This window comes from Stylophora pistillata, chromosome 7 (assembly GCF_964205215.1).
Source record: "Stylophora pistillata chromosome 7, jaStyPist1.2, whole genome shotgun sequence".
Classification (NCBI taxonomy): domain Eukaryota; kingdom Metazoa; phylum Cnidaria; class Anthozoa; order Scleractinia; family Pocilloporidae; genus Stylophora; species Stylophora pistillata.
In genome coordinates this window covers 29,277,584-29,304,434 of record NC_142525.1, presented here as the reverse complement: position 1 = coordinate 29,304,434, position 26,851 = coordinate 29,277,584, and the positions used below count along the sequence as shown (strand labels likewise).

The 26,851-nt window shown below is 40.3% G+C and overlaps 3 protein-coding genes and 1 non-coding gene across 6 annotated transcripts; 1 reads left to right on the top strand and 3 right to left on the bottom strand.

The window, feature by feature from the left end:
* Positions 1–2,736: 2,736 nt before the first annotated feature.
* LOC111320758 (ADP-ribosyl cyclase/cyclic ADP-ribose hydrolase) lies at positions 2,737–14,989 on the top strand. 3 transcript variants are annotated; one of them, XM_088728657.1, is made up of 9 exons: positions 2,737–3,084; positions 5,258–5,346; positions 5,956–6,073; positions 7,029–7,117; positions 7,711–7,803; positions 8,911–8,997; positions 10,141–10,239; positions 12,048–12,097; positions 13,949–14,989. In XM_088728657.1, exons 1-8 carry the CDS (start codon positions 2,809–2,811, stop codon positions 12,061–12,063), a joined length of 867 nt encoding a protein of 288 aa, XP_088584783.1. In that variant the 5' UTR covers positions 2,737–2,808; the 3' UTR covers positions 12,064–12,097; positions 13,949–14,989. The 3 variants fall into 3 exon arrangements, with proteins under 3 accessions (XP_088584783.1, XP_088584782.1, XP_022779186.1); XM_088728656.1 differs by having other exon boundaries at positions 13,945–14,989; XM_022923451.2 differs by lacking the exons at positions 12,048–12,097; positions 13,949–14,989 and adding an exon at positions 11,027–11,982 and having other exon boundaries at positions 2,743–3,084.
* A 4,004-nt stretch (positions 14,990–18,993) lies between these two features.
* Positions 18,994–21,140, bottom strand: LOC111320725 (testis-specific serine/threonine-protein kinase 3). Its single transcript, XM_022923406.2, has 2 exons — positions 20,026–21,140; positions 18,994–19,674 (listed from the first exon to the last, which is right to left on the bottom strand). Exons 1-2 carry the CDS (start codon positions 20,893–20,895, stop codon positions 19,405–19,407), a joined length of 1,140 nt encoding a protein of 379 aa, XP_022779141.2. The 5' UTR covers positions 20,896–21,140; the 3' UTR covers positions 18,994–19,404.
* A 363-nt stretch (positions 21,141–21,503) lies between these two features.
* Trnak-cuu (transfer RNA lysine (anticodon CUU)) lies at positions 21,504–21,576 on the bottom strand. Its single transcript has one exon. It is a non-coding gene; the product is annotated as a tRNA-Lys (tRNA).
* A 180-nt stretch (positions 21,577–21,756) lies between these two features.
* LOC111320749 (basic phospholipase A2-like) lies at positions 21,757–26,208 on the bottom strand. Its single transcript, XM_088728945.1, has 5 exons — positions 26,053–26,208; positions 25,011–25,038; positions 23,655–23,799; positions 22,558–22,673; positions 21,757–22,088 (listed from the first exon to the last, which is right to left on the bottom strand). Exons 1-5 carry the CDS (start codon positions 26,116–26,118, stop codon positions 21,970–21,972), a joined length of 474 nt encoding a protein of 157 aa, XP_088585071.1. The 5' UTR covers positions 26,119–26,208; the 3' UTR covers positions 21,757–21,969.
* Positions 26,209–26,851: the final 643 nt, after the last annotated feature.

Below are 26,851 nucleotides of genomic sequence, written 5' to 3'. Positions count from 1 at the left end.
ACTTTATATGTGTGTTTTGTCCAAAATTAGTCATACATTCAAACCAAATCAATCTCTCAATGGCTTCTAGTGTAGATTACATCATTTCCCGAATGTTCCGACTCTTCTGGAAAGTTTTGTGTTCGTTCCTCATGTACTGGTACACAAAATGCTAAAAATATTCATATGAAATGCTTCCTTAGAGTTAATGTCATATCACTTGCCTTGGAAAAGACAACCAACCTACAAACTTCAGAACTCAATTCCACTTCGGTCCAGAAACAAAATCATGACTGAATCTATCAGGCCACCAGGGGAGATGATGCTGACATTTCTTTTAGTTCCAAAAATCCTCAGGTAGCATGTGCATCCTTGGGGTGTTTGTTGTCAAAATGAGACCTCAGTTACAAAGTTTGGCCATTAACCCTCATCTTGAAAATGAACATTTCAGGACTATTGTATTCTAGTTATCTTGTTTTGAAGATGAACAGGAACAATACTGAAAACTATATAACTGTAATAAGATATTAGCTCTTCTAATAGAAACTCAATAAGACACCAGACACTAAAAACCAGGCCCCAGTTGTTCAAAGGGCGGATAACGCCATCCAACGGATAAATCGCTATCCAGCGGATAAGTGTTACCAAAACGTACTGTGCTATCCACCGAAAAGAGATTTATCCAGTGTATAGCGTTATCCATCCTTCGAACAATCGGGACCATCTCAATTTCGTAAGCCATACATGTACGCACTGCGGACCTACTTTTCAATAAGTTGACCACCACTTCCACTATTGCTAAAGTAATCACACCAAAAAAGTTGGTTTGTCGAGCAACCAATCTAGCGATAATTTCAAATTAGCTGCCGTTCTGAATTCTTTTATTGCGTGCAAGGAACATCTTGTGCAGCTGAGAGACCATTAATGCGCGGTCAACCTGGACCCTAGTCAAATCTCTCTCAACGGGTCCTCCCCATAGTCTTCTAACACCAACCCTTCACACATACTAAGGTACCCGGTATTTCTGCTGTTATCAAGTATAACAAGAAAACAGTGAAGTTAAGATGGACAGTATCGACGATCTAGTCAAGTCCATGAGTTTACCCGGGGTACCTTAAGATGGAAGACATTCTTTTTTTATTTAAATGTTGCTCCCCTAATTACTTTATGTGACCCACTCTTCGTTTACAAATTCCAGGATCGTTGCAGGGTGACATTGGTCTATTGTCCTATCGAAGGACAGCTCAAATTGCGTTACATAGCACTGCCCAGTGCCCAATAAAGAAAAGGTCTCGCCAGGCTTCCTCAACCCAACCCCCATGTCCACACGGCATATTAATCATATATTAATTAATTTTTATCCTTTTCACCGCTTATTTACACTTCATTTTTGCACTTTGTTATTAGTTATTAGCTCTATTGTTTAGATGTAAATACTTAGCTTTTATCTTCATTCCATTGTTTCAGAAATCGTATGTATGCGGAAATTTACCCTTGAACTCCAACTTAAAAATGACCGTGGAGCGGTCGAAACGTCGTTCATATTTTTTATCGCTCGTGTTTATCACTAAACATGTTCAAGGTCTATAATTTGGCCGAGTTTTATAGAAATTGGTTGCCTCCGACCATTGTTATTTTTGAAACAATAATTATAATTTGGCCAATAAACTATAATTTGGCCATGCCATTCCTTTATTTGCTATGCTATCCTGCAGCTGATCCTTAAACCATCTTTGTATCTGCTGATCTATTTGACATCCTTTTATTTTTGGTGGTGACGGCCGCCCATGAAGGAAAACTAAACTGTTTATATTTGGCCATACCATTCCTTTTATTAGCTATGCGCATGCTATTCTGCAGCTGATCCTTAAACCATCTTTGCATTTGCTGATCTATTTTACATCGTTGCATTTTTGGTGGTGACGACCGCCCATACTATTCCTCATGTCTCGCTCGTGACAAAACGAAAAAAAATTTTCTATATTTAATATTCAATGTTGCTGCGTCAAAAGAGATATTTCACACGTGCTACCAATCTCGAGCTCAGGGTCATTCTGGCTCCTTGTCAGCGGTGTGTTGACGACCATACCGCTGACAAGGTGCCAAAATGACCCTGGGCTCGAGATTGACGTGCTACATACCAAGGCTGCAAGATTTTCTATATTTAGTTACCGAGCTCAAAACCTACCATCATTCTTATTAATTTACATTTATTAGTGTGAAACTCAACAAGCTCAGAACGCAATGACTTGGGCATTGACGAAAGTCAAAGATCAAATCTGTGCATCGAGCCGTACCTCCGGCAGTTTTTTGACTAAATCGATTTGTAATAAGTTGTTACATGTGCGTGGCGAATGTAGAAGAAGTAATATTTCATGCTTCTCATAAATAAATGGATGATCAGATTCATTGTCATTGTCATTGATCATGATCATTGATTCATTCAATGGAGGGTTCAATGAATTGCAAGACCCGCTATTGTTAAGCCTGCATTTTAAGATGGAAGACCGGCACTGTTTTTTTTTTATTGAAATGTTGCCCCATTAATTACTTTATGTGACCCACTCTTCGTTTACAAATTCCAGGACCGTTACAGCGTGACATTGGTCTATTGAATTGCGTTACATAGCACTGCCCAATGCCTAATAAAAAAAGGTCTCACCAGGCCTCCTCAACCCAACCCCATATATTCGTGAAGCGTGACATAACGACCGGGACAATCTCATGACATCTGGATCTATGAATAGAAACATTTCCTGTTTGTCTACATATATTAAAGCATTAAATCCCAAGTGCAGCGAGACAATACAAACGAGCGGGTTCATTAAAATGGCCCTGAAAATTGCCTTATGGCTGCTAGTGGTTTTAGCTTCCTTACATTCAACATCTTCGCTTGGCTCGGATAGGCATTTAAAGGAAATTGTCCTCGGTAGATGCTGGGACTTTCAACGGCAAAAGGTGTATGCGGTTAACGCTAAGAACTGCTCACAGTTATGGGAAACATTTAGCAAAGCATTTGCCTACAAGGATCCGTGTGCAACGAATTTCTCTGATTACGAACCTTTCTTTGATGAAGTTGGAATGGACATCGTTAAAATGAATAAGGTAGGATGGATGAGAGACACGACAAACCGGGCGACCTTTACATTATATATCACAACAAGAAAAATCGGACTGCCGCCTATAGTTTATCACAAATTACGTACTTTCGATTGAGTCGGATGATTCGAACAAGCTGGCGCATACTGTTGCTACATATATAAATAGAGAACTAACAAACTTTCGAATTCTCACTGAAAGTCCGCCAGTAAAGAAAATTCGTATGATATAACAAGTAAAGATAGTTTTTTAGTTCACGTTGAAAACAGCCGGAGGCCCTCACCAAGAATGAGGAAAAAAAGCGACACGAGACACCATCTGATCACAAGCGCCCACGCTCTCTTTGAGGAACACACGGAACAAAATTTGCATATCGATTTATAAGGATTTGTATGGGGTTTTCTACAAGATAGCCATAGAGATAGTTAAAAGGGAAAATATTCAATAAAAATGGCTTACCTTATTCCATACGTGTGTTGCTTGCTCCTGGTGTCGTTATTTTACCGATTTCACTTGATTTAAGCGGTTTTTTTTAATCCTGAAAAAAAAAAAAAACCGCTTAAAAACCCATACAAATCCTTATAAATCGATATGCAAATTGTGTTCCTTGTGTGGTTCTCAAAGAGAGCTTGGGCCGCCTGTGATCTGATTGACAGCTTTTAAGTGACTAAATGGCCGGAAGCCGGGCGCGTTCTCAAACAGACTAAAATGCCCGGCAGTTAGAAATAGTCAGGAAAATGTCATTGAAAGGTTCCGAAACATTGTACTTCGTATATGGCCCTTTTACCAGTTTTTGCTTTCAAAAATTTCTTTCTGTGAGCCAGCTAATCAAAATGGAAATAAGTCAACATGTTCCCCTTCGTTCACGGTATTTTGGTTCACTTGATACAAAAGATTTCCGACAGTAGCGGTGCACCTTATACCACAATACTCCCAAAAGCACTGTTACATTGAATAAAAGTACAACTCCACTGAGGTAAACACGACAAGCTTTTTAAATCTGTACTCCTTGGAAGAGGTTTTCAGTACTTTTCTCGCATTTCGGTCACTTTTTTAAGTTACCATGTCTACCTACTTGTCTTTCAAATATTTCGAGTCGACATCGACAGCTGATCTCTTTACTTAGAAAAATTACGATTTGACTTGATGAATACTAGTATTAGTATTTCTGTCTTTATAAATAAATAAATAAATGATTTAACAATGGACATCCACTGGGTGGCTATTCTTGTCCACTGTTCCAGATCGAATTGGAATTTGGAATGTTGGTTTTTGCGGAGGGAGGAAAACCGGAGGACCCGGAGAAAAACCCTCGGAGCAAGGACGAGAACCAACAACAAACTCAACCCACATGAGACGCCAGGTCCGGGAATCGAACCCGGGCCACAGTGGTGGGAGGCGAGTGCTCTCACCACTGCGCCATCCCTGCTCCCATCGCTTTTAATTAAGAACTGAGCTTCATTTTTCCGCATTCATAGCCCAAGAATGCATTCATGCTCAAGGATGCATCGAAACCGTGAGCTTTCGTGACTGCAACTATAAGTTAGCGTGACTCAAACTAAAGAGTTGGCGACGCTGGTGGACTGCGTGACCCATTTAAAGCTTATTCACTTTTAGGCTGATAAATTGGCAAATAGTGATGGCTACAGAAGTATATTCAACTTTTAGGCAATTACTGTTTAGTTTTTGCATGAAAAGTTGATTTATGTTGATGGAAATGGATTTTCTTTTCATTTGTTTTCTTTGTTGTTGCTGCGTCAAAAGAGATATTTCACACGTGCTACCAATCTCGAGCTCAGGGTCATTCTGGCTCCTTGTCAGCGGAGTGTTGACGACCATACCGCTGACAAGGTGCCAAAATGACCCTGGGCTCGAGATTGACGTGCTACATACCAAGGCTGCAATATGCAATGGACTCTGAGTTTTGTTTACGAGCGGATACAATTCGCGAAAGTCTGTCAGATTGATTGGTTTCCAACTGGTTAATAAAAGGCAAAGATTGAATGAAAATTAGAAATAACCATCAGGCTTTGATATACTTTTACATCCTCCTCTCTGGAAAATAAATATTGATAATAAAATCAATAACTCAACCAGTAAGTGACTAAACGGTAACTTTTAAAGTTGGTTATCAAGAACACTCGTCTTAATTCGTCTTTCACTGATGTTTTCGTATTAGAGTCTCTTTTGGTCTGGAACTTACAAAGAAGCTCACATGTACTCGGACTTTGACTTCAGGTTGACCACGTTGGAAGATACCATGGCAGGGTAAGTGAGCTTAGATGTTCATGTATTTTCCGTCAGAGTCTCTTCAGCTCCACATGTATAGTACAAATCCCTCTCTTATTTGTGTTTATTCAGTTTTTGTCATCTGTATGTGTGTGTGTCCCGACCCTAATATTGTAAATCGTTTTATTACACGACTCGGGCAGTCAGAGGGCCAATAACTAAAATCAACCAATCAAAATGCTCTATCTCTCAGTATTGGACCAGGCACTGCCCCGAATGGTCCCGAATGATACCGCACTTGTGTCCCTTTGAACTTCAGTCGTGTAATAAATCTCTTATTAACCACGCTTGCTCGGGACCGTACTGGAAGATTATCGGCTCTCGGTCTTTTTTGTACGGACCTCGCTGCGCTCGGTCCGTACTGTCAAGACCTCGGGCCGATATTCTCCCAGTACGGCCCTCGCGGTTGGTTAATAAGATATATCTATGTAATTTTGGCTTCCTAACCTTGTTAATTTTAGGGAGCCAACACCCTCTTAGTTTTAATTTTTTATTAGATGTTAACTTAATCTTTTTAAGAATAAGGGTGAATAAAGTTGTTGTTGTTGTCAGTAAGCATTATTTGAAACTTTTTTTTTTCATTCCTAGATGGATGATGAATAACTTGACTTGGTGTGGTTCCCAAAATAAATCATCTGATGGTATTAACTACACTTCTTGTCCAAGTTGCGACGACTGGCCATTTTGGGGCCTTGCTTCAAAAAGAGTAAGTATTACTTGATTGTTCGCCGACTGTTTCATATAGATGGTTAATAGGGAATTTAAGCAAACCACGACGGCTACGGCAACGAGAACGTGGAAAAACAATAGATCTAATTGGCAGAACAATAGTCCAGCACGTGCGTTTTAAAACTTTGTACATCTCTTAGCCGTCCTTTGCAAACTGAAACAACAACGTGAAATCACTAAAACTTGCGTCGTCTGCAAAGCGAAACCGCGGCGCAAATTATTTAATTTACATTTGGAACTCAACGCCACTTTTATGCGTTTTGTTCAGTTTGAGGTCTGGCGCCCTATGAGATAGACGGTAAACACATGCGGCCATTTTCGAAATTCTAACTAAAAGTAGAAACTCAATTTTTAATCGACGTCTTCCGTGGCGTTGCCTTCCTGACTGCTTAAAGTCCCTATTATATGTGAGATGGCGGGTAGATACCGCTGGGAGAAGAAGTCAGCTTCTTGTCACTCTTATGGGTTACGGAGTTAAGCGACCTCTTATTAACCTACAGATAAGTCTACGGGATCTAAAGGGATAAAAAAATGACAACAAATTCCCCGCTCATTTTCTGAATGAATGATTTCCATATCGAATGCTTTCCAATTGACGAGGTCCTGCTTCTTTTTTGTCTTTAAGAGAAAAAATCTAAAACAAAATCGAAACATTATTTTATTAAATATTTTGCGGTTTTCTCTACATTTTAGCTGTAAACTGATTCCCTGCCAGACAGTTCCTCCAGCTACCATAACTTTTGTGCGTAATGTACTTATGAAATACTTCTTTTATCCAAATTAGATATTTGTTCTTTCCCACACTGTGAATTGGGCCAGCATTATGGGATATCAGACACTTATCCAAATCAGTTTTACAACTTTGAGTAGTTACGATTTGTAATCAGCCAATCAAAATTGAAATTCAAGTTATTTATCATTTAACGTTCTAGTTTGCAGAGAAAGCCAATGGAATCGTTCGTGTCCTGGTCAATGGATCGCGATCAATAAATGGAACACCAGCTGCCTACTCAAAGAAGAGGTTAATTGTTATTACCTTATTATTGAAGTGTCTTGCAATTCTTACGAACAGTCTCTTTCATGACAGGGGCTTAGCCAGGATTTTTCAAAGGGGGTGGTCACAGAGGCTACTCACCATTTACACCGCTACTCTCCCGCGTATATCAGCGGGCTCAGTCGTATTATCGCGGCATGAAGACCCATATCAATGGCTTTTACGGCCAAGATATTGTCATGGCGTTTTCGCCACCTGAATATTGTAGGTTGTTTGCTCTAAAGAAGACCTACTAAGGGGGGGTCACGGGAACACCAGGACCCCCCTGGCTACGCCCTTGCATGAAATCGTGCGACCAAAACAGCCAAACACTTTATAGATAGACAGACATAAAGAAAATTGAGGCAGCGCGGTGTTCTTGACCCTCGTTTGCCAGGTTGTGTCTTTTCAAACCTGGGGTTTAACTTTCAGTTTTTGGCGTAAACGTGTCTGGTCCTTTCAGGCGACTTCTAATTGCAAATTGCTCAGTCTCTTTCAACATTGACGTTTTCTGTAAGTCAAATGAGTATTCAATTTTCTTTTTTTTAATCGTTTTTCAATGATTCAATGATTCTTTTCAGCTTCTTTGGACGTTTGGAGCTTCCAAACTTGAACAAAAGCAAGGTCATCAAGCTGCTAATTTTAGTGGTCCACAATATCGGTGGTCCTGTTTTGTAAGTTGATTTTCAATTATCAATTATCAATTATCAATTATCAATTATCATCAAGCTGCTAATTTTAGTGGTTCACAATATCGGTGGTCCTGTTTTGTAAGTTGATTTTCAATTATCTACTTTCATGATCGAAAATGTGTTTCATGACAATTCTACATGGACTCATCCCTTCACTGGATTTGGTTAAGAGTCGAGCGTAAGAGTCGCTCGAGGCGATAGCCTCGAGCGACTCTAGCTTCTTGAGTGCTTAACAAACCTCCCAAGTGCATCCATAACTCAATAGTGTACGCTGTGGTGTTTACCATTTGTTTTATAACATAACATTGATACATTGTAGCTAAAGAGTTCCCGTTTATTTAACAAATCTTACGCGACCAGAAAAAACAAGCGCGCGCGGAAAAATAGTCTTTGCATTTGCTCACGTCAGCAGCGTACACCCATGGGCAAATGGGGGACGCTAAATTGACCAATCAGAGCGCGCGCTTTACTTTGGTTATGTTATAATTAGTGTTATAAGTTAGTTGGGGGTACCATGTTTCTTCTCCTTCAAGATCATATTTCTGATTCTGGCCGGGTGCAGCCTCCTTATATATAGCATTTTTCATAATAGGCATTCAAGCCATTCTATTTGTAAATCAGCTCATTGCAAGAGAATGTAAACTGTCTATATTCTTTTGGCTCATTGTCTTTTCATTTTGCTTAGATATGTGGAATTGAACTAATAGTAAGACAGAACTTTACAATAAGCTTTATATACGATAATGGTTAATTAGGATTTATTAAAAACTGAATCATTGGATAATGCAATTCAAGACTTTTCATTGGCCCAGCCATTATGGTATATGAGCCAATATACCATAATCTACAAATATGGTAAGCGTACGTGTCAGCTTAAAATTAAAAGGGAGCTTAAAAAATTTAATAAAATTTAATAATTTAATTTAACGTTTTTAATACAACAACTATTCCACTCGCGCCTGTTGGATATGAGATGATTATAGCCAACGAGGCGCTACGCGCCTCGTTGGCTATCTATCATCTCATATCCAACGCGCGCTCGTAGAATAATTGTTAAATATGCTATATTTTATCTCACAAATAACGCAGGGAAGTTTGTGGTAATGGCTCCATCAAAGAGATGGAAAATGATGCAAAGAAAAGAGGCATACAAACGACTTGTCACGACAACCCGGCGTAAGTATAACTTTAAAATGGAACATAGTGAAATGGGTGTGGTTCTGAACGAGAGAAGGTGACCTCTCATTTCTCGGCCAATTTTTTTTTCAAATTCCTAGTACCCTTCTCATGTGATAGCTCTTCCAGGTCCAAGAAAAACACATCTCTTCTCTTCTCTTCAGCCCCTTCAGAAAAAAAAAGCTTTATAAAATTTCAAAGCGACTGCAAACTTTCACATCCCAAATGTTTGACCGCGATAACAGAGTTTTTCAGTTGCACCAAAAGACAACTGAGTTACTGCGTTTTTATCTCTATACTCACATTCAATTTATTATGATTAACGTGACCGATAAATTATTAAGGCTAAGAAAGGAAGCTGTCTTGTTGGGGCACGAGAAGCGAATATTAGTACCTCACCAGATCAAAATTGGGCCGAGATCCGTGTTTTTTAAAAAAATGTTTTAACTCTTTTGTTTGTGGTCGTTTAATCTTTATTCGCTCCGACGAAGGGCTAACGCTCGAAACGTCAGCTTTCGTAATCGTTATGGTGGCCAATTTACCATTTCAACTTTGTTGATATATCCAAGTTATTTCGTTACCCCCACCGACGCAGCCCCTAACGGTTTCTTTAGAAACTATCAGCCCTTAACCCTTATAAGGGACTTCAGGCAGTCAGGAAAGCAACGCCGAGGCCGGAAAACGTTGCTTAAAAAGTGTATTTAGAATTGCACGAATGGCTAGATATGTTTGCCGTCTCTTTCGACGCGACGCCTCAACTTCAGCAGAACGTTGTGAGCAGCTTCGAGTTCCAAATGGAAACTCTAGTAATTTGTCATCGTGATTTTCGTTCTCAGACCAAGCAAGTTTTAATGATTTCACACTGCTGTTTTGCAAAGGACGGCAAATAAATGAACAAAGTTTTAAAAAACTTTTGCTAAGTTATTGTTTTGCTCATTAAGTCTCTTGTTTTCATGCTACGTTCTCGTTGCCGTTACCATCATGGTTTGCCTAAGTTCCCCATAGGAATTCTGTTGACTGTGGATTATGTTTATATAAATAATTATTTTACGCCATGTGCCCCCTAAGAAAAGGAGTATTGTGAATAACTTTCGATGCATGCGCAGATTTCTTTGTTAACGATGTCATGTTTCGTCTTTAAAGTGAAATTCAACATCTGCTGTGTGCTGATTTCCCAAATTCTCGCGAGTGCCAGTTCCTTGCTAGTGGAGCAAGGAACGCAACAAAGTCTGTGAGTTGTGGGTGAGTTGATTTCATCTGAGTCAGAGTCAATCCCACTTCCCCCATTCCACCTTTCCCCTTCCCCCATTCTCCCTTTCCATCTTACCCCTTCCTTCATTCCCCCTTTCCCATTTCCCATTCCCCTTTCCCGTTCCCCCTTCCCCTTACCCCTTCCTCCTCCCTCCTTCCCCTTTCTCACTTCACCTTTCCCCCTTCATCCCTACCCCCTTCCCCTTCCCGTTTTTCCCTTCCTCTTTCCCCTTTCTCTCTTCTCACTTCCTCTTTCCTCTTCATCCCTTTCCCCTCCCCCTTCCCCTTCCCCCTTTCCCCTTACCCCTTCCTCCTTCGTCTTGTTCCATTCTCCCTTCCCCTTCATCCCTTTCCCCCTTCTCCTTACTCTTCCCCCTTCGTCTTTCCCCTTTCTCCCTTCTCCCTTTCCCCTTCCTCCTTCGTCTTGTTCCATTCTCCCTTCCCCCTTCCCCTTCAACCCTTTCCCCCTTCCCCTTCATCCCTTTCCCCCTTCCCCCTTCTCCTTCTCCTTCCCCTTCCCCCTTCGTCTTTCCCCTTTCTCCCTTCCTCCTTCATCCCTTCCCCTTCAACCCTTTCCCCTTCCCGTTTTTCCCTTCCTTCTTTCCCTTTCTCTCTTCTCCCTTCCTCTTTCCTCTTCATCCCTTTCCCCTTCCCCTTTCTTCCTTCCACTTTTCTCCACTACAACTCCTTGAGTTCGTGCAGTCCATCTATCACTTATATACATAATTGTAAGAAACTACCGAATTTACTTTATTAATTGTACCCCTGACTGATTTAGATATTGGAAGTTGGCAGCCATTGTGACGATATCGATTGCTGGGATTCTTCTTCTAGCCGCAATAATTGGATTAATTAATGTAAAAACCCGTAAAAAGAAAGACCCTTTATTTAATTACAGTCATGGTATAGAGGAATAAATCGTGATCAACTCCCTTTGAAACTCAACAAACTCTGAACACTTTGATTTGCCGGATTCTGACAGGTTAATCGTGTACTAACCAATCAAAGTCAAGTTCAGAATGCGCAAACAAGCCCCAAAACACAAAATAATGACTTTTGCCATTCACGATGTAGTTTCCTAACACCAAGAATCTACCTTGAAATCCCTAGCATTCGATACAAATCTCTGGTGTCCTCAGTTTTCTGAGTTTCACTGTAGGTAATTTTTGACTTTATCGTAATTCCTATATGAATGGAGAGAATATACTTAGAGTTCTAAAGTTGCTGTAGCGATTTTTGTTTATGGATGATTGTGAAAAAGTTACACCAACCACCTTTCTTTTTGAGATAGTTGTGTAGGCTTAATCCCGTGGTGTATATCTTGCTGCTCGTTCACGCTTAAAGTTTCAGTACTAGGCTAAATTTAAGCAGTGGATCTCCTAGCTGAAGTGGCTACTTTATCTCTCATTTTTTACGGTTAATGTCATCTTTTCCCCCTTGCTCTGCTTGCAGATCGACAGACTATCTCATTATGGTTCATCAGGGCATAATAAATAGAACATTGCAATGATTTCTTACTAGGACAATTTTAAATGCCCACTATCGGTATAGCTCCAGCTAAAAAGGCAAAATCTATGCATCGAACCAACTCATTTTCATTTGGCCGCATCGATTTGTAATAAGTTATTTCATTTCCGCCACGAATGTATTGTGTTTGTATTTGTAAGAAGACGATCTCAATTACTGTTTGCATTCTGCGTATTAATTAATTCAATAAAGTGAAAGGTTATTCCAGTCTCAAGGCCCATTTTGACTTAAGCCTGCATCTTAAAATGCAAAGCCGTTTTTTCAATTTAAAGGTTGCTCACTTACTGATGCAAATGCCAGGATCATTCAAGGGCAACTTTGGGTCAGTCTGTTGTGAGTCTTAATCTATATTTAACCAACATCTCTTGCCTGCTTACACAAACATTTGGGGAGGGCGAGAGGAGAGAAGGGAACGCCTGCCAGCACTCATTAATATTTTCAAAAACTCGTTCGCGAACGAACGCTTCTGATTGGCTTTTCATGTTTTAGTCTGATTGACAGACATCAACTCGCTACATTACACAACCACTGTGGCACTTTCCAAATGGCGGAATCCTTCGAATAAGACTTTACGAGGGCGTTAAACATTTCTTTGGATTTATTCGAGTCGTTTGCTAGATTTCGATTTGATCTCAAACTTCAACAACTACAAAGTTTGAGGCAACTTGTCTATACGGGGGCGATTTACTACCTGTTTTGCCGACTGGATTTGGTAAAAGCCTTATTATTCCAACTGCTCGTAACCGTGAGGAAGGAGATGTTAAAGAAAAACTGTACTGTAATCGTTGTTTGTCCTTTGAAAAGTATTATAGAGGACCAAGTATATATCCGAAGGGAATTCTTTGGGCCTCAAAGCAGGAGCATTAAGCCAAATTACAATGGGAGAAGCAGAGCTCTCGCAGTTCAAATTGCTGATTGGGTCGGCTGAAGCGGTTCTACAGAAACCATTCCTAAATGTTGTGAAGAAAAGCCAATCCAAGATTCGTGAAAGCGTTGTTGCGATTGTTGTCGACGAGTCACGCACTCTGTAAATTCATCAGCGACTTTCTTTCGGATTAAATGTTCAAGTCTTCTTGAATGTCACGATGAGTCAGTATAGCTTTAGAGGCCGCGCTCCAATTCTTCAAGGCAATATTTTTCACAAGTGCTTTAGTTTCCTCGTCTCTAGGGATGCGAACCACTACATTACCATTCAACATTCGTAGTAAAACTTTTACTTGAGGTCCATCGCCAGGCAAATCATCAACATTTAGATGTGGCTGTTTAGATTTGGCTGTTTTCTCGAAGCTCAAATTTCGGAATGCATAATTAATCTGGAGGCGTATTTTGAAAATATCAATGAGTGCTGGCAGGCGTTCCCTTCTCTCCTCTCGCCCACCCCCCACCTCCTAATTTTTCGCCTCGCTCCATTTTTCTCGCGATCTAATTTTCGCCCAAACTCCACTAGAACGCCTGCTCTGCAGGCTACTCCGTGATCATTTTACTTGTTTATCGCATGTTCAGTTTTTTTTTATCGATCTTCACTCGATTACAGGTCATAAATAGTATTGAAACTTCAGGCTATTTGAGAAAAACTTCAGTAAATTTTTATTGAACTACTCACAGTCTGATTGGAAAACCCCTTGATTCAGTTTTATATCGTAATTGTGCATTGTGATCCTGTTACGACCACGTCGATTTCATCTCATCGCAATTATGTACTCGTGGTGCAAAGTTAACAACGGAGCAGCATGCGTTCCGTAAGATTAAAACTGGCGCGTAATAGACCCTTCCACGGTTTTATCGGCCATATTGGTTGGGGGTCAAACAAAACCTCGTTGCGGAGCAACGAGCCATAGAATCTCTTATGATAAGAAGACGCGCATCGCTACCCTCGTTTAAATTTTCGCTTTGTTCAGAACAAAAATTAATATTCATCGCTGAAAAAGAGAAGACATCAATAAAGGCGAGTGACTTTTTCTCCTCTCGGCGAAAAACCTCTCCTTCTCTGCGTTTTATGGGAACATTGAGATCGTTTTTCTTCGGACGTGACCTCGCGGCCGACATTATGCCAGAAGGTCGGAGTAAAGCTTTTCCGAATGACTTTTTGTATTTAACTAAGTAACTTAATTGTGCATAGGAAAAATTGAAATAAATGTGTTTACGTGCTCTTTAAACCTTTTCGTCCAGACAGGCTAACATACTCTTGACAAACCAATAACTCGGCAAAGAGAAACCCTTGGTTTAATGGATTTTGGAGATACGTGTTCTGTTGGCGGCTGTAACAACGATAGAGGAGATCCGAAAAAATGGGTCATCCACTCACATGCACAGAAGTTATCGTTCCACAAGCCCAAGCAATCATTAGTTGAAGCGTGGTCTCGACAGGTTCAGAAGGGAAGAAAATATTTCTCAATAGGAAAGTCAAGGGAGAGTGTTGTCGTCTGCTCTAGACAGGAAGCCTTCAGTAAGCAATCCAATACCTACTCTTTTTTTGACTCCTTTTGAGCATTCAAATACTAAGTCACCCAAAAGGCAGCGATTATCAACATCGGTTGATAATAGTGATATAGATCATCACTGCAAGTGACGAATTGATGAATAGTGCAGACGATTCCCCAGGGTTAAAGCTGTGTACAGCCTCTGCACAAATAACCAGAGATGCAGATGTTCGACTCTATACTGGCATGCAAAATACAGATGCTTTCAGAATCTTATTTGAGTACTTACTCCCACCATAAATCCTAAAATTTAAAGCTACACGATATCGATGGCTAAAAAACATATTCTAATTTCGCAACCGAAAGAAGTGCTTTTTAAAATACCATTCTCGCCCCATGGCGGCCACGAGGTCACCTTCAAACAACATATCAATCTGCCCATAAAACGCAGTGATAAAAAGGTACTTCGCCAAAAATTCGGCACTTACTTTCAGTAACGCCTTATCTATGTTCCCACTAGATTTGGAGACGAAAATAAGCGATTTTCCCTTCATAAAGTTACGATATTGAGCGAAGGTACCGACGCGCGTCGAATAATTACAAAAGAATATATTGCTTGTTGCTACGCAACGAGGTTTTGTTTGACCCCCAAACAATATGGCCGTAAAAACCGTGGAAGGGTCTATTAAATATTAACGACTTGAAGACATCGCCTGAGAGAAATCAGCTTTACGTACAGGATTGAAATTGTACATACCTGAGACAAACAGTAATAAATTTTTATTGTCACTGTTCATCTTAACTTTGTCGTCTGTACACTATAAACCGATTTCTAACCACTCCTTTCACGATAGATACATACATCTGATTAGACGTTTTGTTGTGTAGTATCGCTGAGTATTTTACGAGTTGTGCCGTATTTTGACGAGCCCGTAGGGCTCGTCAAAATACAAATAACGAGTAAAAACACTCAGCGATACTACACAACAAAACGTCTAATAAGTTATTTATTATACAACAAGCCAAACTGTTATTTCAGTGCGGGCGAATTTCGCGGATATTTACTTACGGGGAGTGCGTGACAGAAGTATGCGAAGCGGAACGGAATCGGCGCGTTGTTGTGTTGCTGTTTCTATTTTCTTCATTAAATGAAGAAATTTTCTGGTCGTCAAGCTGTTTTTCTTCGTTCGATTCATATGAACTTGGATCATTATTTGCCAGCCATTCTGACTCTTCGTCGTCGGAAATATGATTCAAATTGTCCGCCATTTGTTTTTTTTTTTCGTAACCATGATAATCCAATTCTTCGCTTGCGCGATGCGAGAAAACCTGTTTAACCGGTACTCTACAATAGACGAGTACAAATACCGCGTGATATTTGTACTCGTCTATGGCGTTATTTGTACTCGTCTACGTGTAGTTGGATAATAAAGCACGATACTGAGACTCACTCTAGCATACATACACACATACACATCTACATATGTTAATTGACCACTCCCCATGGAGGCTTTTCAGGGACAATTCCCACCCAGCAACCACCCCAGGGGAGGACATCCATCACACAGTAATCTCGTGCATGGGAAATTAACGTCTCCCACTCCTAACCCTGCAGGAGACGGGACCTCCATTTATTCGTCCCTATCCGAGAAGACTAGAGTATCTAACCATTTCTTAATAGAAAGGTAGCATATTCTTCTCACTTGTTTTATGACCTTGAGTGTTAGTCCGGCCTGGGCTCGAACCCTCGACCTCCCGCACAACAGTCCAGCGCTCTATCCTCTATCCCTCATCTCTCTATGTGGAGGAACTAAGACGAGCCAGAAGCTTATCTGATCTGATGGCGGCACAGTACTCGATGACAGTGGACCTCTCTGCCTGCCCATGCTCATGGTTCGGAATTGAAAGCGTTGCGAAAAGGGAAGATAATTGTATATTTCACAAATAGATGAACATGTCTGTTTATGGATCTTGAAAGCAAGCGGGGCCATTTTGTTCAAGATGGTAACAAGGGAGGAAATTTCTGTTCAAGAAGGATTGAATGTAAAAATTTTAGGGATTTTTTTGCTCAGAATTTCCGGAGCGTGGGGTTACTATCCGATGCGGATTGCGAGGATCGGTCTTTACATTTTGGTGAGCAGGTACGTCATTCGTCTGAGCAACAGAGCTCAGCAACATTGCGACTTTTAGAGGAAGATGAAGAAGAAATGATGGGAGAAAATGCAGCTCTTTCCTTGTGATGCCAAATCCTCGTTGCCCCGGTAGCTAAACTGCTTGAGGAGCCTGAAGTCATCATTGTTCCACCTAGCAGTTTGTACAAAGTTCCATTTGCTGCCCTGAGAGGAAAGGAAGGAAAATATCTGTCCGAAACTTATCGCATCCGCATTGTTCCCTCTTTAACTACCCTCAAGCTAATTCGGAATAGTCCGGCAGACTATCACAGTCAGAATGGGGCTCTCATAGTTGGTGATTCAAAGGTAGGCTGGGTGATGTACAAAGGAGACCGTGTGAGGTGGTCAGAATTGCATAGTGCTAGAAAATAGGCTCAGATGATTGGGCAGCTAATGGGCGTCGCACCTTTGTTAGGAGAGGAAGCAGTACTTGAAAAGATATCTTCAGTGAACCTAATACATTTTGCTGCGCATGGTGATGCAGAGAGAGGTGAAATTGCTCTTTCCCCAATTCACACTACTGACACTCCTGACCACTATCTTCGAGAACAAGATTATCTTTTGACAATGTCCGATATTTCACAGGCGAGAGTGAGAGCTAAACTGGTAGTACTTAGCTATTGCCATAGTGTAAATGGACACATTAGAGCCGAGGGAGTAATAAGAATTGCTAGAGCGTTTTTATAGGATCCGGTGCACGCTTGGTGTTGGTTGCATTATGGGCGATAGAAGACAGAGCACCGGCGCAACTCATGAACCATTTCTACAAAAATCTCGTTGGGGGCGAAAGTGCCAGTGAATCTCTTCACCAAGCCATGAAATGGATAAGAAGAAACGGCTTTGACAAGGTTTCTCATTGGGCTTCATTCAGCCTGATTGGGGATAACGTGACATTAAATTAAAGAAAGCGTGTGAATATTATTGGAGTAAGTGGTGTGTAATTATGATGTCTTTTATTATTTATATATATTTCATCCTTATTAAGGTACAGGAGAACTCAAATACTTGCGTAGGAAGGTCTTCTACGTGACAACTTGGTGTTTCTCTGTACATTAAGACGACTTGGTAATCTCGGAGGAACGTATTATTGCAACTGGTGTTAGCATTTTAAATAATGTGTGGCGTAGGCAATGATATCGTATTAATCGAATTTTTATCATAGCATATTTGTAATAATTTAATGAATTACATAGATAAAAGCTGTATCCATTCAGTACCTAATGTTTGAAAAACTCTTTTAGGAAAGATCGAAGACATAGAAATTGAAGGTGGAGAAACAGAACTCCCCAGAAGACAATACGCTTCGTGGAAAGTGTTGATCTGAGTGTGCATCAGTCTTGTGTGGTTAACGTTCTGGCCGTAGACCGTAGAAAGCGTTTTATACACTGAAGTAATTATAATGAGTACATGAATTTATTTCTCTTTCTGATATCTTTACCTACATGTAGCAATATTAATGAATTCAGAATTGTTATGTAATTTTTTAGATGCATTAGGTGAACGCCAGCCCTACTTATTTAGCTTATGTATTCAGGCTGAAAATGGAACTGAAATGTTTTCCTAGAGTTTCAGCATTAATTGACGAAGGTATACTTTTGAAGCTTTTAATCCGGGAATAAGTCGGTACGATCTCGAGGTTGCACAGTCCGAAGCCGACTTACACTTGTTGACATTTATTCTATCTCATGGCATGAAGCGTCGGGTGTCGGAGTGGGCCTGGAACGGGACACTTGATAAATTTTCTGAAACGCCGGTTTCAAGGCAATGAAATGAAAGTCAAGAACCTGAGTTTTCATTTAATCATGTAGAGAGGGACCAGACATTCTTTTATCGTAAGAGGGGGGGTAGGGAGGATTTGTCATGATGAAAATTACCTGAACCCCCCTCAAGGCTTTGTAATGAGATCCTTATGATCTCCCCTCGTTGGCAGTTTATTGGCAGTCGATTTTCCATAGTCCCTCCTTTACACTCTGTTGGGGAGAACTAATTCCCCTTCCATTTCCCTGAAAATCATGTAATCCCCAAAATACTCCAACCCCTCACCCCCCCCCCCTCTTCCCTGCTAGGCAATAAATAACTTGTTTATTTAACGTCGTAGTGTTTCCTTTAGTGTATATATTTGGAGTTCCTTGGGCTTGGGCTTGTTGATATTGAAATGATTTTTACTTTATCACATCAATTCTTTGAATTCTTTTTTTTTTTTATCTGCTCCTGCTACTGGTAACTGAGTTAATTAAGCTGAGAAAGTGTTTTTTCCCATTTCTCGTCTTCATGATAGAGTATAAGGGAGAGTACTTAGGGAAATTGATTGCCAATTAACTGCAAAGGATGTGAGGGGGGGGGGGGGCGAGGGGGTGTTATCACAAGAATAGTGCAGAGCCTTATGGGAGGAATCTAGTAGATTTTATCGTGACACAACCAAAACCCTCCAACTACTACCCCCGCCCCCCTTCCTCAACCCAGGTGTTAAATAGTGACCGCTCCCTTACCTCGTTTGATTCGTTACTTTGCATAGGATGATTGTCTTTCACACCGGGTGTTTTGTTTTAATTGGTTATTTCGGGTTACACTACGGACTCCAGTGCAGAATAACCGGCAGACTAGTGTTGCTGGACAACGACAGCAAGTGAGAAAGGATCGGAGTTTTATTACAAGAAGTGATCGATTTAGTGACTTACATTACATATTCCTTTGTTTGATTTTGCCATGATAATATCCTGTCAAATTGACTTTTTCATTACAGAAGTCTTCATACCCATGTCTAGAAGAGTTTTACCGCATGATGATACACTCTGTGGATTCTAGATATCATTCACAGGAACTTGGAATCCTCTCAATTATGCAAAGTACGGATGTCTACTCAAAGACGATGATAAAAATCCTCTTCTGCCGAATAAAAAGTCAAGCGTTGTAATACCAAGTTGCAGGCAGAACTCATTTTTTATTTGCTGAGTCCCCCCAGTGTAGTTTCTGATGTTACTTGTGACACTTGCCTTTCGGTTCATTTCGGAATTATTGTTATATACACAGCGTGCGTGTTATCCTCGACCCTCGTTCCCAAGTGCTGCCTCGTTCCCAAGTGCTGGCTCGCTCCCAAGCCCTGAATCGTGAGAAGTATCCTTTCCAAGGTCCTCGCTTTCCTTGTGTTCTTTTAGCCCGTCATTCATCTTCTTCCCAAGATACCAGGGATGTTCCTTTATTCCTGAAATGTCAATCCTCTCCTTTTCTTCGCAGAGCATCTTTAAAATGAGGTGTCTGGCCTCCTCGGAAACTTTTCGCTTCTTAGGAAAAACGACGGTCCTAGATACCTAAATGAGAAACAAAAATCGACTATGAAACGATGTCTACTGAAACGGAACCCACTCGAGTTACCAAAGCAGTTTGTCAGTGGTAATATGCTGCTTGGCTCCTGATAAAGGCATTTTCAATTGGTTATTGAAAGTAATCCAGAATTGCATTGGTTTACCCTTTTTTCTTTCGACACGTGATTAGAAACTCGCGCCAGGATTGAATTTTTTTTCCTTTTTTTCCTCGCCAGGTGATTGGTGTAAAAAATTTGGCGCCACCCATTCCAACCACCCGGAGGCCAAGTGCAGTATGCAGACTTCCCTTTGCAATGATTTCATTCTATCAATATCACCTGGCCTCCTTGTACTTACTTGCTCCATCAATAACTTGAGATTTGAGTCATCGTACGGTAATTTAGCACACAGCATAGTAAACAACACCACCCCCAAACTCCATACATCCGAGCGCGTTCCGTCGTAAGCAACGCCGCGAAGAATTTCAGGCGGCGCGTAGGCATATGATCCGCAGAAGGTCAAACTCAGCCTTCGTTTTCCTGTATCATAGTCGATAGGTACGGTCCTTGCGAAACCGAAATCCGTCAGGAATATATTTTTGTTGCGATCCAGCAAAATGTTCTCGCATTTCAGATCTCTGTGAACCACGTCCAAGTTATGGAGGTATTCTGAAGCGTCGATTAACTGGCGGAAGAACGAACGAGCTTCCTTTTCGCATACTGGGCCGTTCGTTTTGATGTAGTCTAGCAGGTCTCCGCCGTCGGCCATGTCCATTACGAGATATATCCGAGAGCTTGTTTCGATTGCTTCGTAAAGTCCGATGATGTTCGGATGCTTGAGTCGTTTCATAACCGTAATCTCGCGCGGTAAAAACTTCGTTATGTAGTCTTGCGGTGCCTTTTTCTTCATGATAATCTTAATAGCCACTTGCCGCCTCAGCTTCTTGGAAAACGCCACTTTAACAACTGCATAAGACCCTTTACCCAACGAATCACCCAAGACATAGCCATAAGGGGCTAAAACCATACTAGTATCCTCAGATGGTTCTTCATGCGGAAGCTTAGGTGAGATGCTATTTTGATGTGGTGTTCTATCTTCAGCTGGCGGTTTTTTCCTTGCATCGTCGACGTTGGTTTCATGACCGGTGCGGTAGTTGTTGCAAACGTCGTTTCCATCGCCTTCGTCCGTTTCTTTGAGGTCTTGATCTTCTTTGGACGATGCCGACATGCGGCGAAAGTAGCGAAAAAGTCGCTGCAGTTTGTCGAACTTCAGTTCAAATTTGAAATCATGGAGGTTAGAAAGTACAACAAAATTGTTGCACTGAGGATACAAAAATAGGATATGTTGTTCAATTCACGTAACGTTTTCCTCTCCAAAGTGGAGAATCCAGAGTAGTAACAATTTTCTTAATGATTAATTATGTTTTCAAGCGTCAAAACAATCGAATTAATTGGTCAGATACACGCGCGTGGGAGCTGGCGAAAATTGCGTGACGTAAGAAGATGGTCTCGTCGCTTTTCAGTTTGTAATGATCTTGGCCTGTACGAAAAATTTAAACCCTACTTACATTTACAAGTATTTCTTTTTTCAAAGATTTATAACGTGTTTGTCAGTTTGGCGGACATAGATTTACGCGACGCTTAAAATCCTGTATTTGTAATAATGTCACGCTCTCACCGACTTCTGCTGTTTTTCTCTCCATCAATTACTGCAATTTGTAATGGATTAAGAACGATTTTTCCTTAACTTTTATTCAGAAAAAAATAAAAAGAGAAGGTAAGAAAGTAATAATAAGATTAATATTATTGTATAAAAAAAAGGAAAAAAAACCGGAGCGCCCAACGTGGGGCTCGAACCCACGACCCTGAGATTAAGAGTCTCATGCTCTACCGACTGAGCTAGCCGGGCACTGACGTGGGAAGGGGAAAAAATTAGTGTACTTATTATAATGGCTTGATTAGGTTCATTATTTCCTTCACAACTAAGGGCATAATTTACACAACCGTTGGTAGTGTTGTTTCAGAAGACCAGCGAAGTAAAAAAACTCCACCTGATGAATTCTATTTCGATAAACACAAGGCTTCAGAATTACTCAATTCATCTGTTTTATTCCTATAAGAACAAATTTGTCTCAATTTAGATTTTTAGATTATTGCTAAATTGTTTTCATTAGTTACAAAGCTTTAAGAATTAAATTGTCACACATAAGTTTCTTGTTTAATATTCATCTCATGTATTACTTGTAATATGTTTGATCAGTCTATTCTGTTAGTTTTGTACTCTTTCCCTTGCACATCTTAATCAGCACTTGTCCGCTGGCCAGTTATAGTGCTTTATGTTATATGCTTTTCCAGCAAAACACCTTGCTGCTGCTCCATCACATTCACAAACAGCCCTCTCACAAGTTCCCTCTTTATCAGCTGAGGTTTGCGAGGTGAGTTAAAAAAAAGACAAAACAGAAAATTAATTACTTGTGAGTCAAGAAGAACTGCACTCTCACGAAACATTAACAACTAGGTTTAGGAGACTGTTCTACCATGTATGTCTTGATATTTTTTGCCTACAGTGAACATTTAATGATCGTACTTTTTCCAGTACTGTTCTTGTTAATACTCCCTCCCAAATGCAGTGAACAATCCTCTCTTAGATTCCTCTAGATCAGAAGGGATCCCATGCCGGAAATAAAAAATCTAAAAACATAGCTTGTTACCCATTCAATTAACACACCAAAGCCTAAAGTGGATATCTAATTACTTTTCCTATTACTATACCTTCTAAAACTCCCTTGCAAATGTTGTGAAGAATTTTTCTACCTATTTCTGGATATCAGGTGGGTTCTAATGCAATAAAATATCTAAAGACATGGGTTGTTACCCAATCAGAACTTACCACAGCCAGTACAAGTATTGTCTCTGGTGTACATTCTCATATAAACATCCACTTTGAAATAACACAAGTTTTGCTTTTGTATATGACCATAACATTCATCATGAATCTTACAGCATCTGAAAATTGGTTAAAATTGGCTCATTCATATTTCAATGAGTTAAAGGTGAGAGGGATAAATCTTTAAAAAGACGGGACGAGTGCCATTAAATGTTTAAATGATTGAGCCTTACACTTTATATATTATTAAAAGCTTCAGCCGTGAAAAACATCTTTCTTGCATTTCCAAATTCAAAGATTTTCTCTCCACGGACATTTTCCGATTTGTTCAGCAACAAACGTGGAAATGATCATGGAGCCTTAATAAACAATATCAGGTAGATTTGGGCCTTCTCACAAATCCCTCTTATAATAAATTCATGGTTTCAAATGGGGCCATTTTTTTATTGCACATACTCAATAAATCTCTCCCCTTTTTCTAAATTCACCCTTTGGTTATAGAGACTAATAGCTCGATTTTCCACTCCAAGAACTTCTAGGTAAATTTCCGAGGATCAAGTAATTCTTTAAAAAAAAAAAAAAAAATAGATGGGAATTGAAAATTTGAGTAACTCATGGCGGGTGTGAGAATGCATGGACACTAATTAAATGACACACATTGCAAGGGCGTATCCAGGGGGGTCCTGGGGTGCCCATGACCCCCCCCCCCCCCTGGTAGGCCTTCTTTTGAGCAAGCAACTTACAATATTCAGGTGGTGAAAACGCCATAACAATATCTTGTATCTTGGCCTGCCCACTATACTCTCACTGCTCATCCCAAAACTGTAACATTAAGTAAAACATGCACGGCGGGGAGGTCGACATGACAATCTGGTGAGAAGCCTCTGTGACCCCCCCCCCCCCCCTCCTTTGAAAAATCCTGGCTACGCCCCTGCATTGGCTTACTTCTGAGATCAAAATGATGCTGCTGATTAACAGTTGAACGATATACCTTAGTTCAACTTTTATCAGGAAATAATTTCTGAAGATAACGATATACCTTAGTTCAACTTTTATCAGGAAATAATTTCTGAAGAAATTTTTGCTGTGGTGAGACTTGCCTGTCAGTAGCATCTGTAGGCGTTCCTGCTCCTCCGAGGCCACAGTAACAGCCATAATCAATATAATCTGCAGAAGTTCTCGAAGTTGCACAAGCTATCATGTTATTGAATTGCAGAAGGTTTCTCTGGGTGCGCACAATTTTATCTGTAAATGAGAAATATGTATAAAATTATGTTATTTACCGGGAGAGAGAGGTCAATGTGGGAAAACAAAAACTGTGCATGAGGTCGTGGGTAAGGCCCAAGTCCGAAGATAATAATTGTTTTGTAAAGGATCTCAGGGAGCCGGAATCTTAAAAAAAAATACTCGAGTCTAATTCGCTATTCGTGCGCTCGTAACCGGTCCAGCTCTTTACTTTACGGATCCTTATTTTTTCCGTGAAATTCGCGGCATAGCAGAAAAAGGCAAGTCAGTCGATATAAAGGAGTAAATTTTTGAGACGTTAGGAGAACTTATGCTATTCGTATCGCATCGGTATGGGGACCATGCGATTTCAATTTTTAGGCGCCATTTCAATTACAGGCAAACCACGGTCACCCACGACTCGCGAAAGAGAGAAACATGGATTGTATTTCATTCAAAATATTACTCTTAAATTTTCATCCGAGTGGTTTCGCTTTAAGTGACTGTCCAATACAGGTGAAATACAATACAAACAGGCCACTGGGACTCACTCGACGGTGATCATGACGACCGCAAAATAGAGGTGATCGCTTGATAGAGATGAAAACTAGTGATGGAGCGGAAACAAATTCGCGGGACCTCGTAAAAGCGATCGCTTAATGCTGGGTCAGTGACTGCTTAATACGGTGCCGCTTAATACAGCCTCGACTGTACGTACAATCAGGTCGGTAAAAACTAATACTTGTAATGAGACCACAAATAACATTAATCTTTAATTTAAACTTGGTGATCGATGACCCACTGTAACACACGATCGCTATGAGTAACTCAATTTGTTTTGTTCTTCCATCCGTTTGACAAATTCTATGATCAAGCTGTTGTTGTGTTCAATTTTGCAAATGGATAAAGCACCCCACAAGTCCGCTTTTCTTGGCAATCAGCACACAGCACAATTAAAAATGTTTTATTTCTAGCTGAGGGCGCACGCCCTTTCCCAATCACTGCTGATTCTTACTAGTTTTATGGCCTTTGCCTCCGGCCCTTGGCCCTACTCAAGACTTCGAGAATACTTTCTTTCTATACGGAACTCCCTCCCGGTAAATAACATGTATGTATTAAAACTCGTCATCATCATCTTCACCAAGATAATGGTTTTCAAGATTGGAGTAGTCAAGCAGTCCAATGCGGCACTTGAAGGCATTATCTTTCCGTTTTCTTTAACCTGGCCTTACCTTTTTTGTTTTGAATTTTTAGACCATCCTGCAAAAGAAGACGAGTTGCCAATCAGTGATCAGACTCAACAAATGGAAATATCCACTCGAAAGTTAAGATTCCTCCTGCCTTAGGCAGAAAAATGGCTTACCCCAAACATGTTCGGATCTTATAAAAATCTGAGCGCAGAATTGAAAGGCCTGATCGGATAACTTAACGTTACTTCACTTTTTCAGTTTTCACCTTTTGCTCTGTAAACCATCTTATTTTTGTCTTCGCCAAAGAGCAACCAAACTCTTCAGAAATTCTCTGACTGAAAATATGATAAAAAAATTTCAGTAACATACGTTGCCATTTTGAATCACGTTTGCAACCTGCAGTTGGTCGCTTAATTTATCAATTGTCACTTTCTATCTGTTTTTGCGATTTTTTTTAATCATTAGGAACGACACCGAGAAGCCTTCTTGAGGCATTTTTCTCCCACTTTCCTCCTCTAGGCAATTTCTTTTAACCTAGCCTTTCAAAAGTTGTATGCAAATTCAGCAACATACACCGCCATTTTGAATTATGCCTAGCAACTTGCAGCTGGTCGCTCAATTTTAAGCTGGTCTTAATTCCGGCCTTCCATCCATTTTGGTGATTTCTTTGGATCATCAGGAACGGTGCAAAAAGGAATTCTTGACCCGAACTGTTAGTGTTTTTTCTTTCTTTCCCTTTTTTTTTTTTATCTGATTGCGCCGATAACCAGAGCTGCAGATAGCAGCAGCTGCATGTGAGTCGTGCGTTGGTTTGGGCGTGCTGCTAAGTTACTAATTCTTTTAATTTTTTCTTTTTCAATTAGTGATGGCCCTAAATGAACTAAGAAATTTACCACGGCGTGGCCAATTTCCTTGAACATTTGGGATTAAATTTTAAACATGGATGCCACCGGCTCTGAAATCTCGAAAGACGACAGGAGGAGAATTGTAAAACACATTCTTAGTGACAGGAGAAAAAACCACATTTATACTAGCGCCTTTGACAGTTGTACATGTGTAGTTATAATGTATTGCTGTAATCTACCCTGTGAGATGGAAAAGCGAACACATTGGCCAAAATGATCATCTTTACCAAAAACACTCCCTTCATCTCCCTACTTCTTTACTGAGGAAAATAATATTGGTATGGGGCAACTTTGTTTAAGCATCAGTATGTGTACGGCAAAATGAAGAATTAAATAACAATGTCCGTTTGTAAAATATCTCGATAACGTTAATGAGAATCGTAAGGAAAATACGATGATCCGCCATTGGGAATCCCTAGTAGCTCATCTCTGATCACCAAGGAGGCGTGGCAGATCGCAAGAAAGAACAAGGTGACGATTTTCACGTATTTTATGGCACCTATTTGATCAAAGCTTTAAACTTACGTCCAGGCCGGTTTAATACAATATTGAAATAAAAAACAGACGATCACAGCTAAATGGATCATGAAAGAGCAAATCGGTGCTGGTTTACGCCTGCCACACTACTAGTATCAGTATAGCAGCTATAAAAATAAACCCTTTACTCTCAGTGATTAGTAAAAGATTAGAATCCTTCATTTAAAAAAATGTTAACCAGAACTTTGGGTTTAAGTGATGATCCGCATAACAAGGATAGCGCTGAAAGGCAGTGCACGATGGAATGTCAACTTTTTTCATTTTAACAACTAGTGATCTCATTGGCCTAGACCCAAAAACCGCTAAAAAGTTAAGGTTCAAGTTGCATTTTGTCTAATTTTTTTTTAAGGTTTCAAGTATATTTGAGACCCAATCGCACAACATACAATTTTTAAAAGATATTGTATTTGGGGAACTTTATCAAAGAAGCAAAATTAATAT

What these genes read in the sequence shown, in the direction of transcription:
- LOC111320758 (XM_022923451.2), top strand. Translation starts at nt 2,809, where the DNA reads ATGGCCCTGAAAATTGCCTTATGGCTGCTAGTGGTTTTAGCTTCCTTA. An exon ending in GCTGCCTACTCAAAGAAGAG is followed by an intron (nt 7,118 to 7,710) that starts GTTAATTGTTAT and finishes GATTCTTTTCAG; the next exon opens with CTTCTTTGGACGTTTGGAGC. An exon ending in ACTTGTCACGACAACCCGGC is followed by an intron (nt 8,998 to 10,140) that starts GTAAGTATAACT and finishes TCGTCTTTAAAG; the next exon opens with TGAAATTCAACATCTGCTGT.
- LOC111320725 (XM_022923406.2), bottom strand. Translation starts at nt 20,895, where the DNA reads ATGTCGGCATCGTCCAAAGAAGATCAAGACCTCAAAGAAACGGACGAA. An exon ending in TCAAGTTATTGATGGAGCAA is followed by an intron (nt 19,675 to 20,025) that starts GTAAGTACAAGG and finishes TTTCTCATTTAG; the next exon opens with GTATCTAGGACCGTCGTTTT.
- LOC111320749 (XM_088728945.1), bottom strand. Translation starts at nt 26,118, where the DNA reads ATGAAGGGAGTGTTTTTGGTAAAGATGATCATTTTGGCCAATGTGTTC. An exon ending in TCGCTTTTCCATCTCACAGG is followed by an intron (nt 25,039 to 26,052) that starts GTAGATTACAGC and finishes CTTCTTTTGCAG; the next exon opens with GATGGTCTAAAAATTCAAAA. An exon ending in CAATACTTGTACTGGCTGTG is followed by an intron (nt 22,089 to 22,557) that starts GTAAGTTCTGAT and finishes CGCAAACCTCAG; the next exon opens with CTGATAAAGAGGGAACTTGT.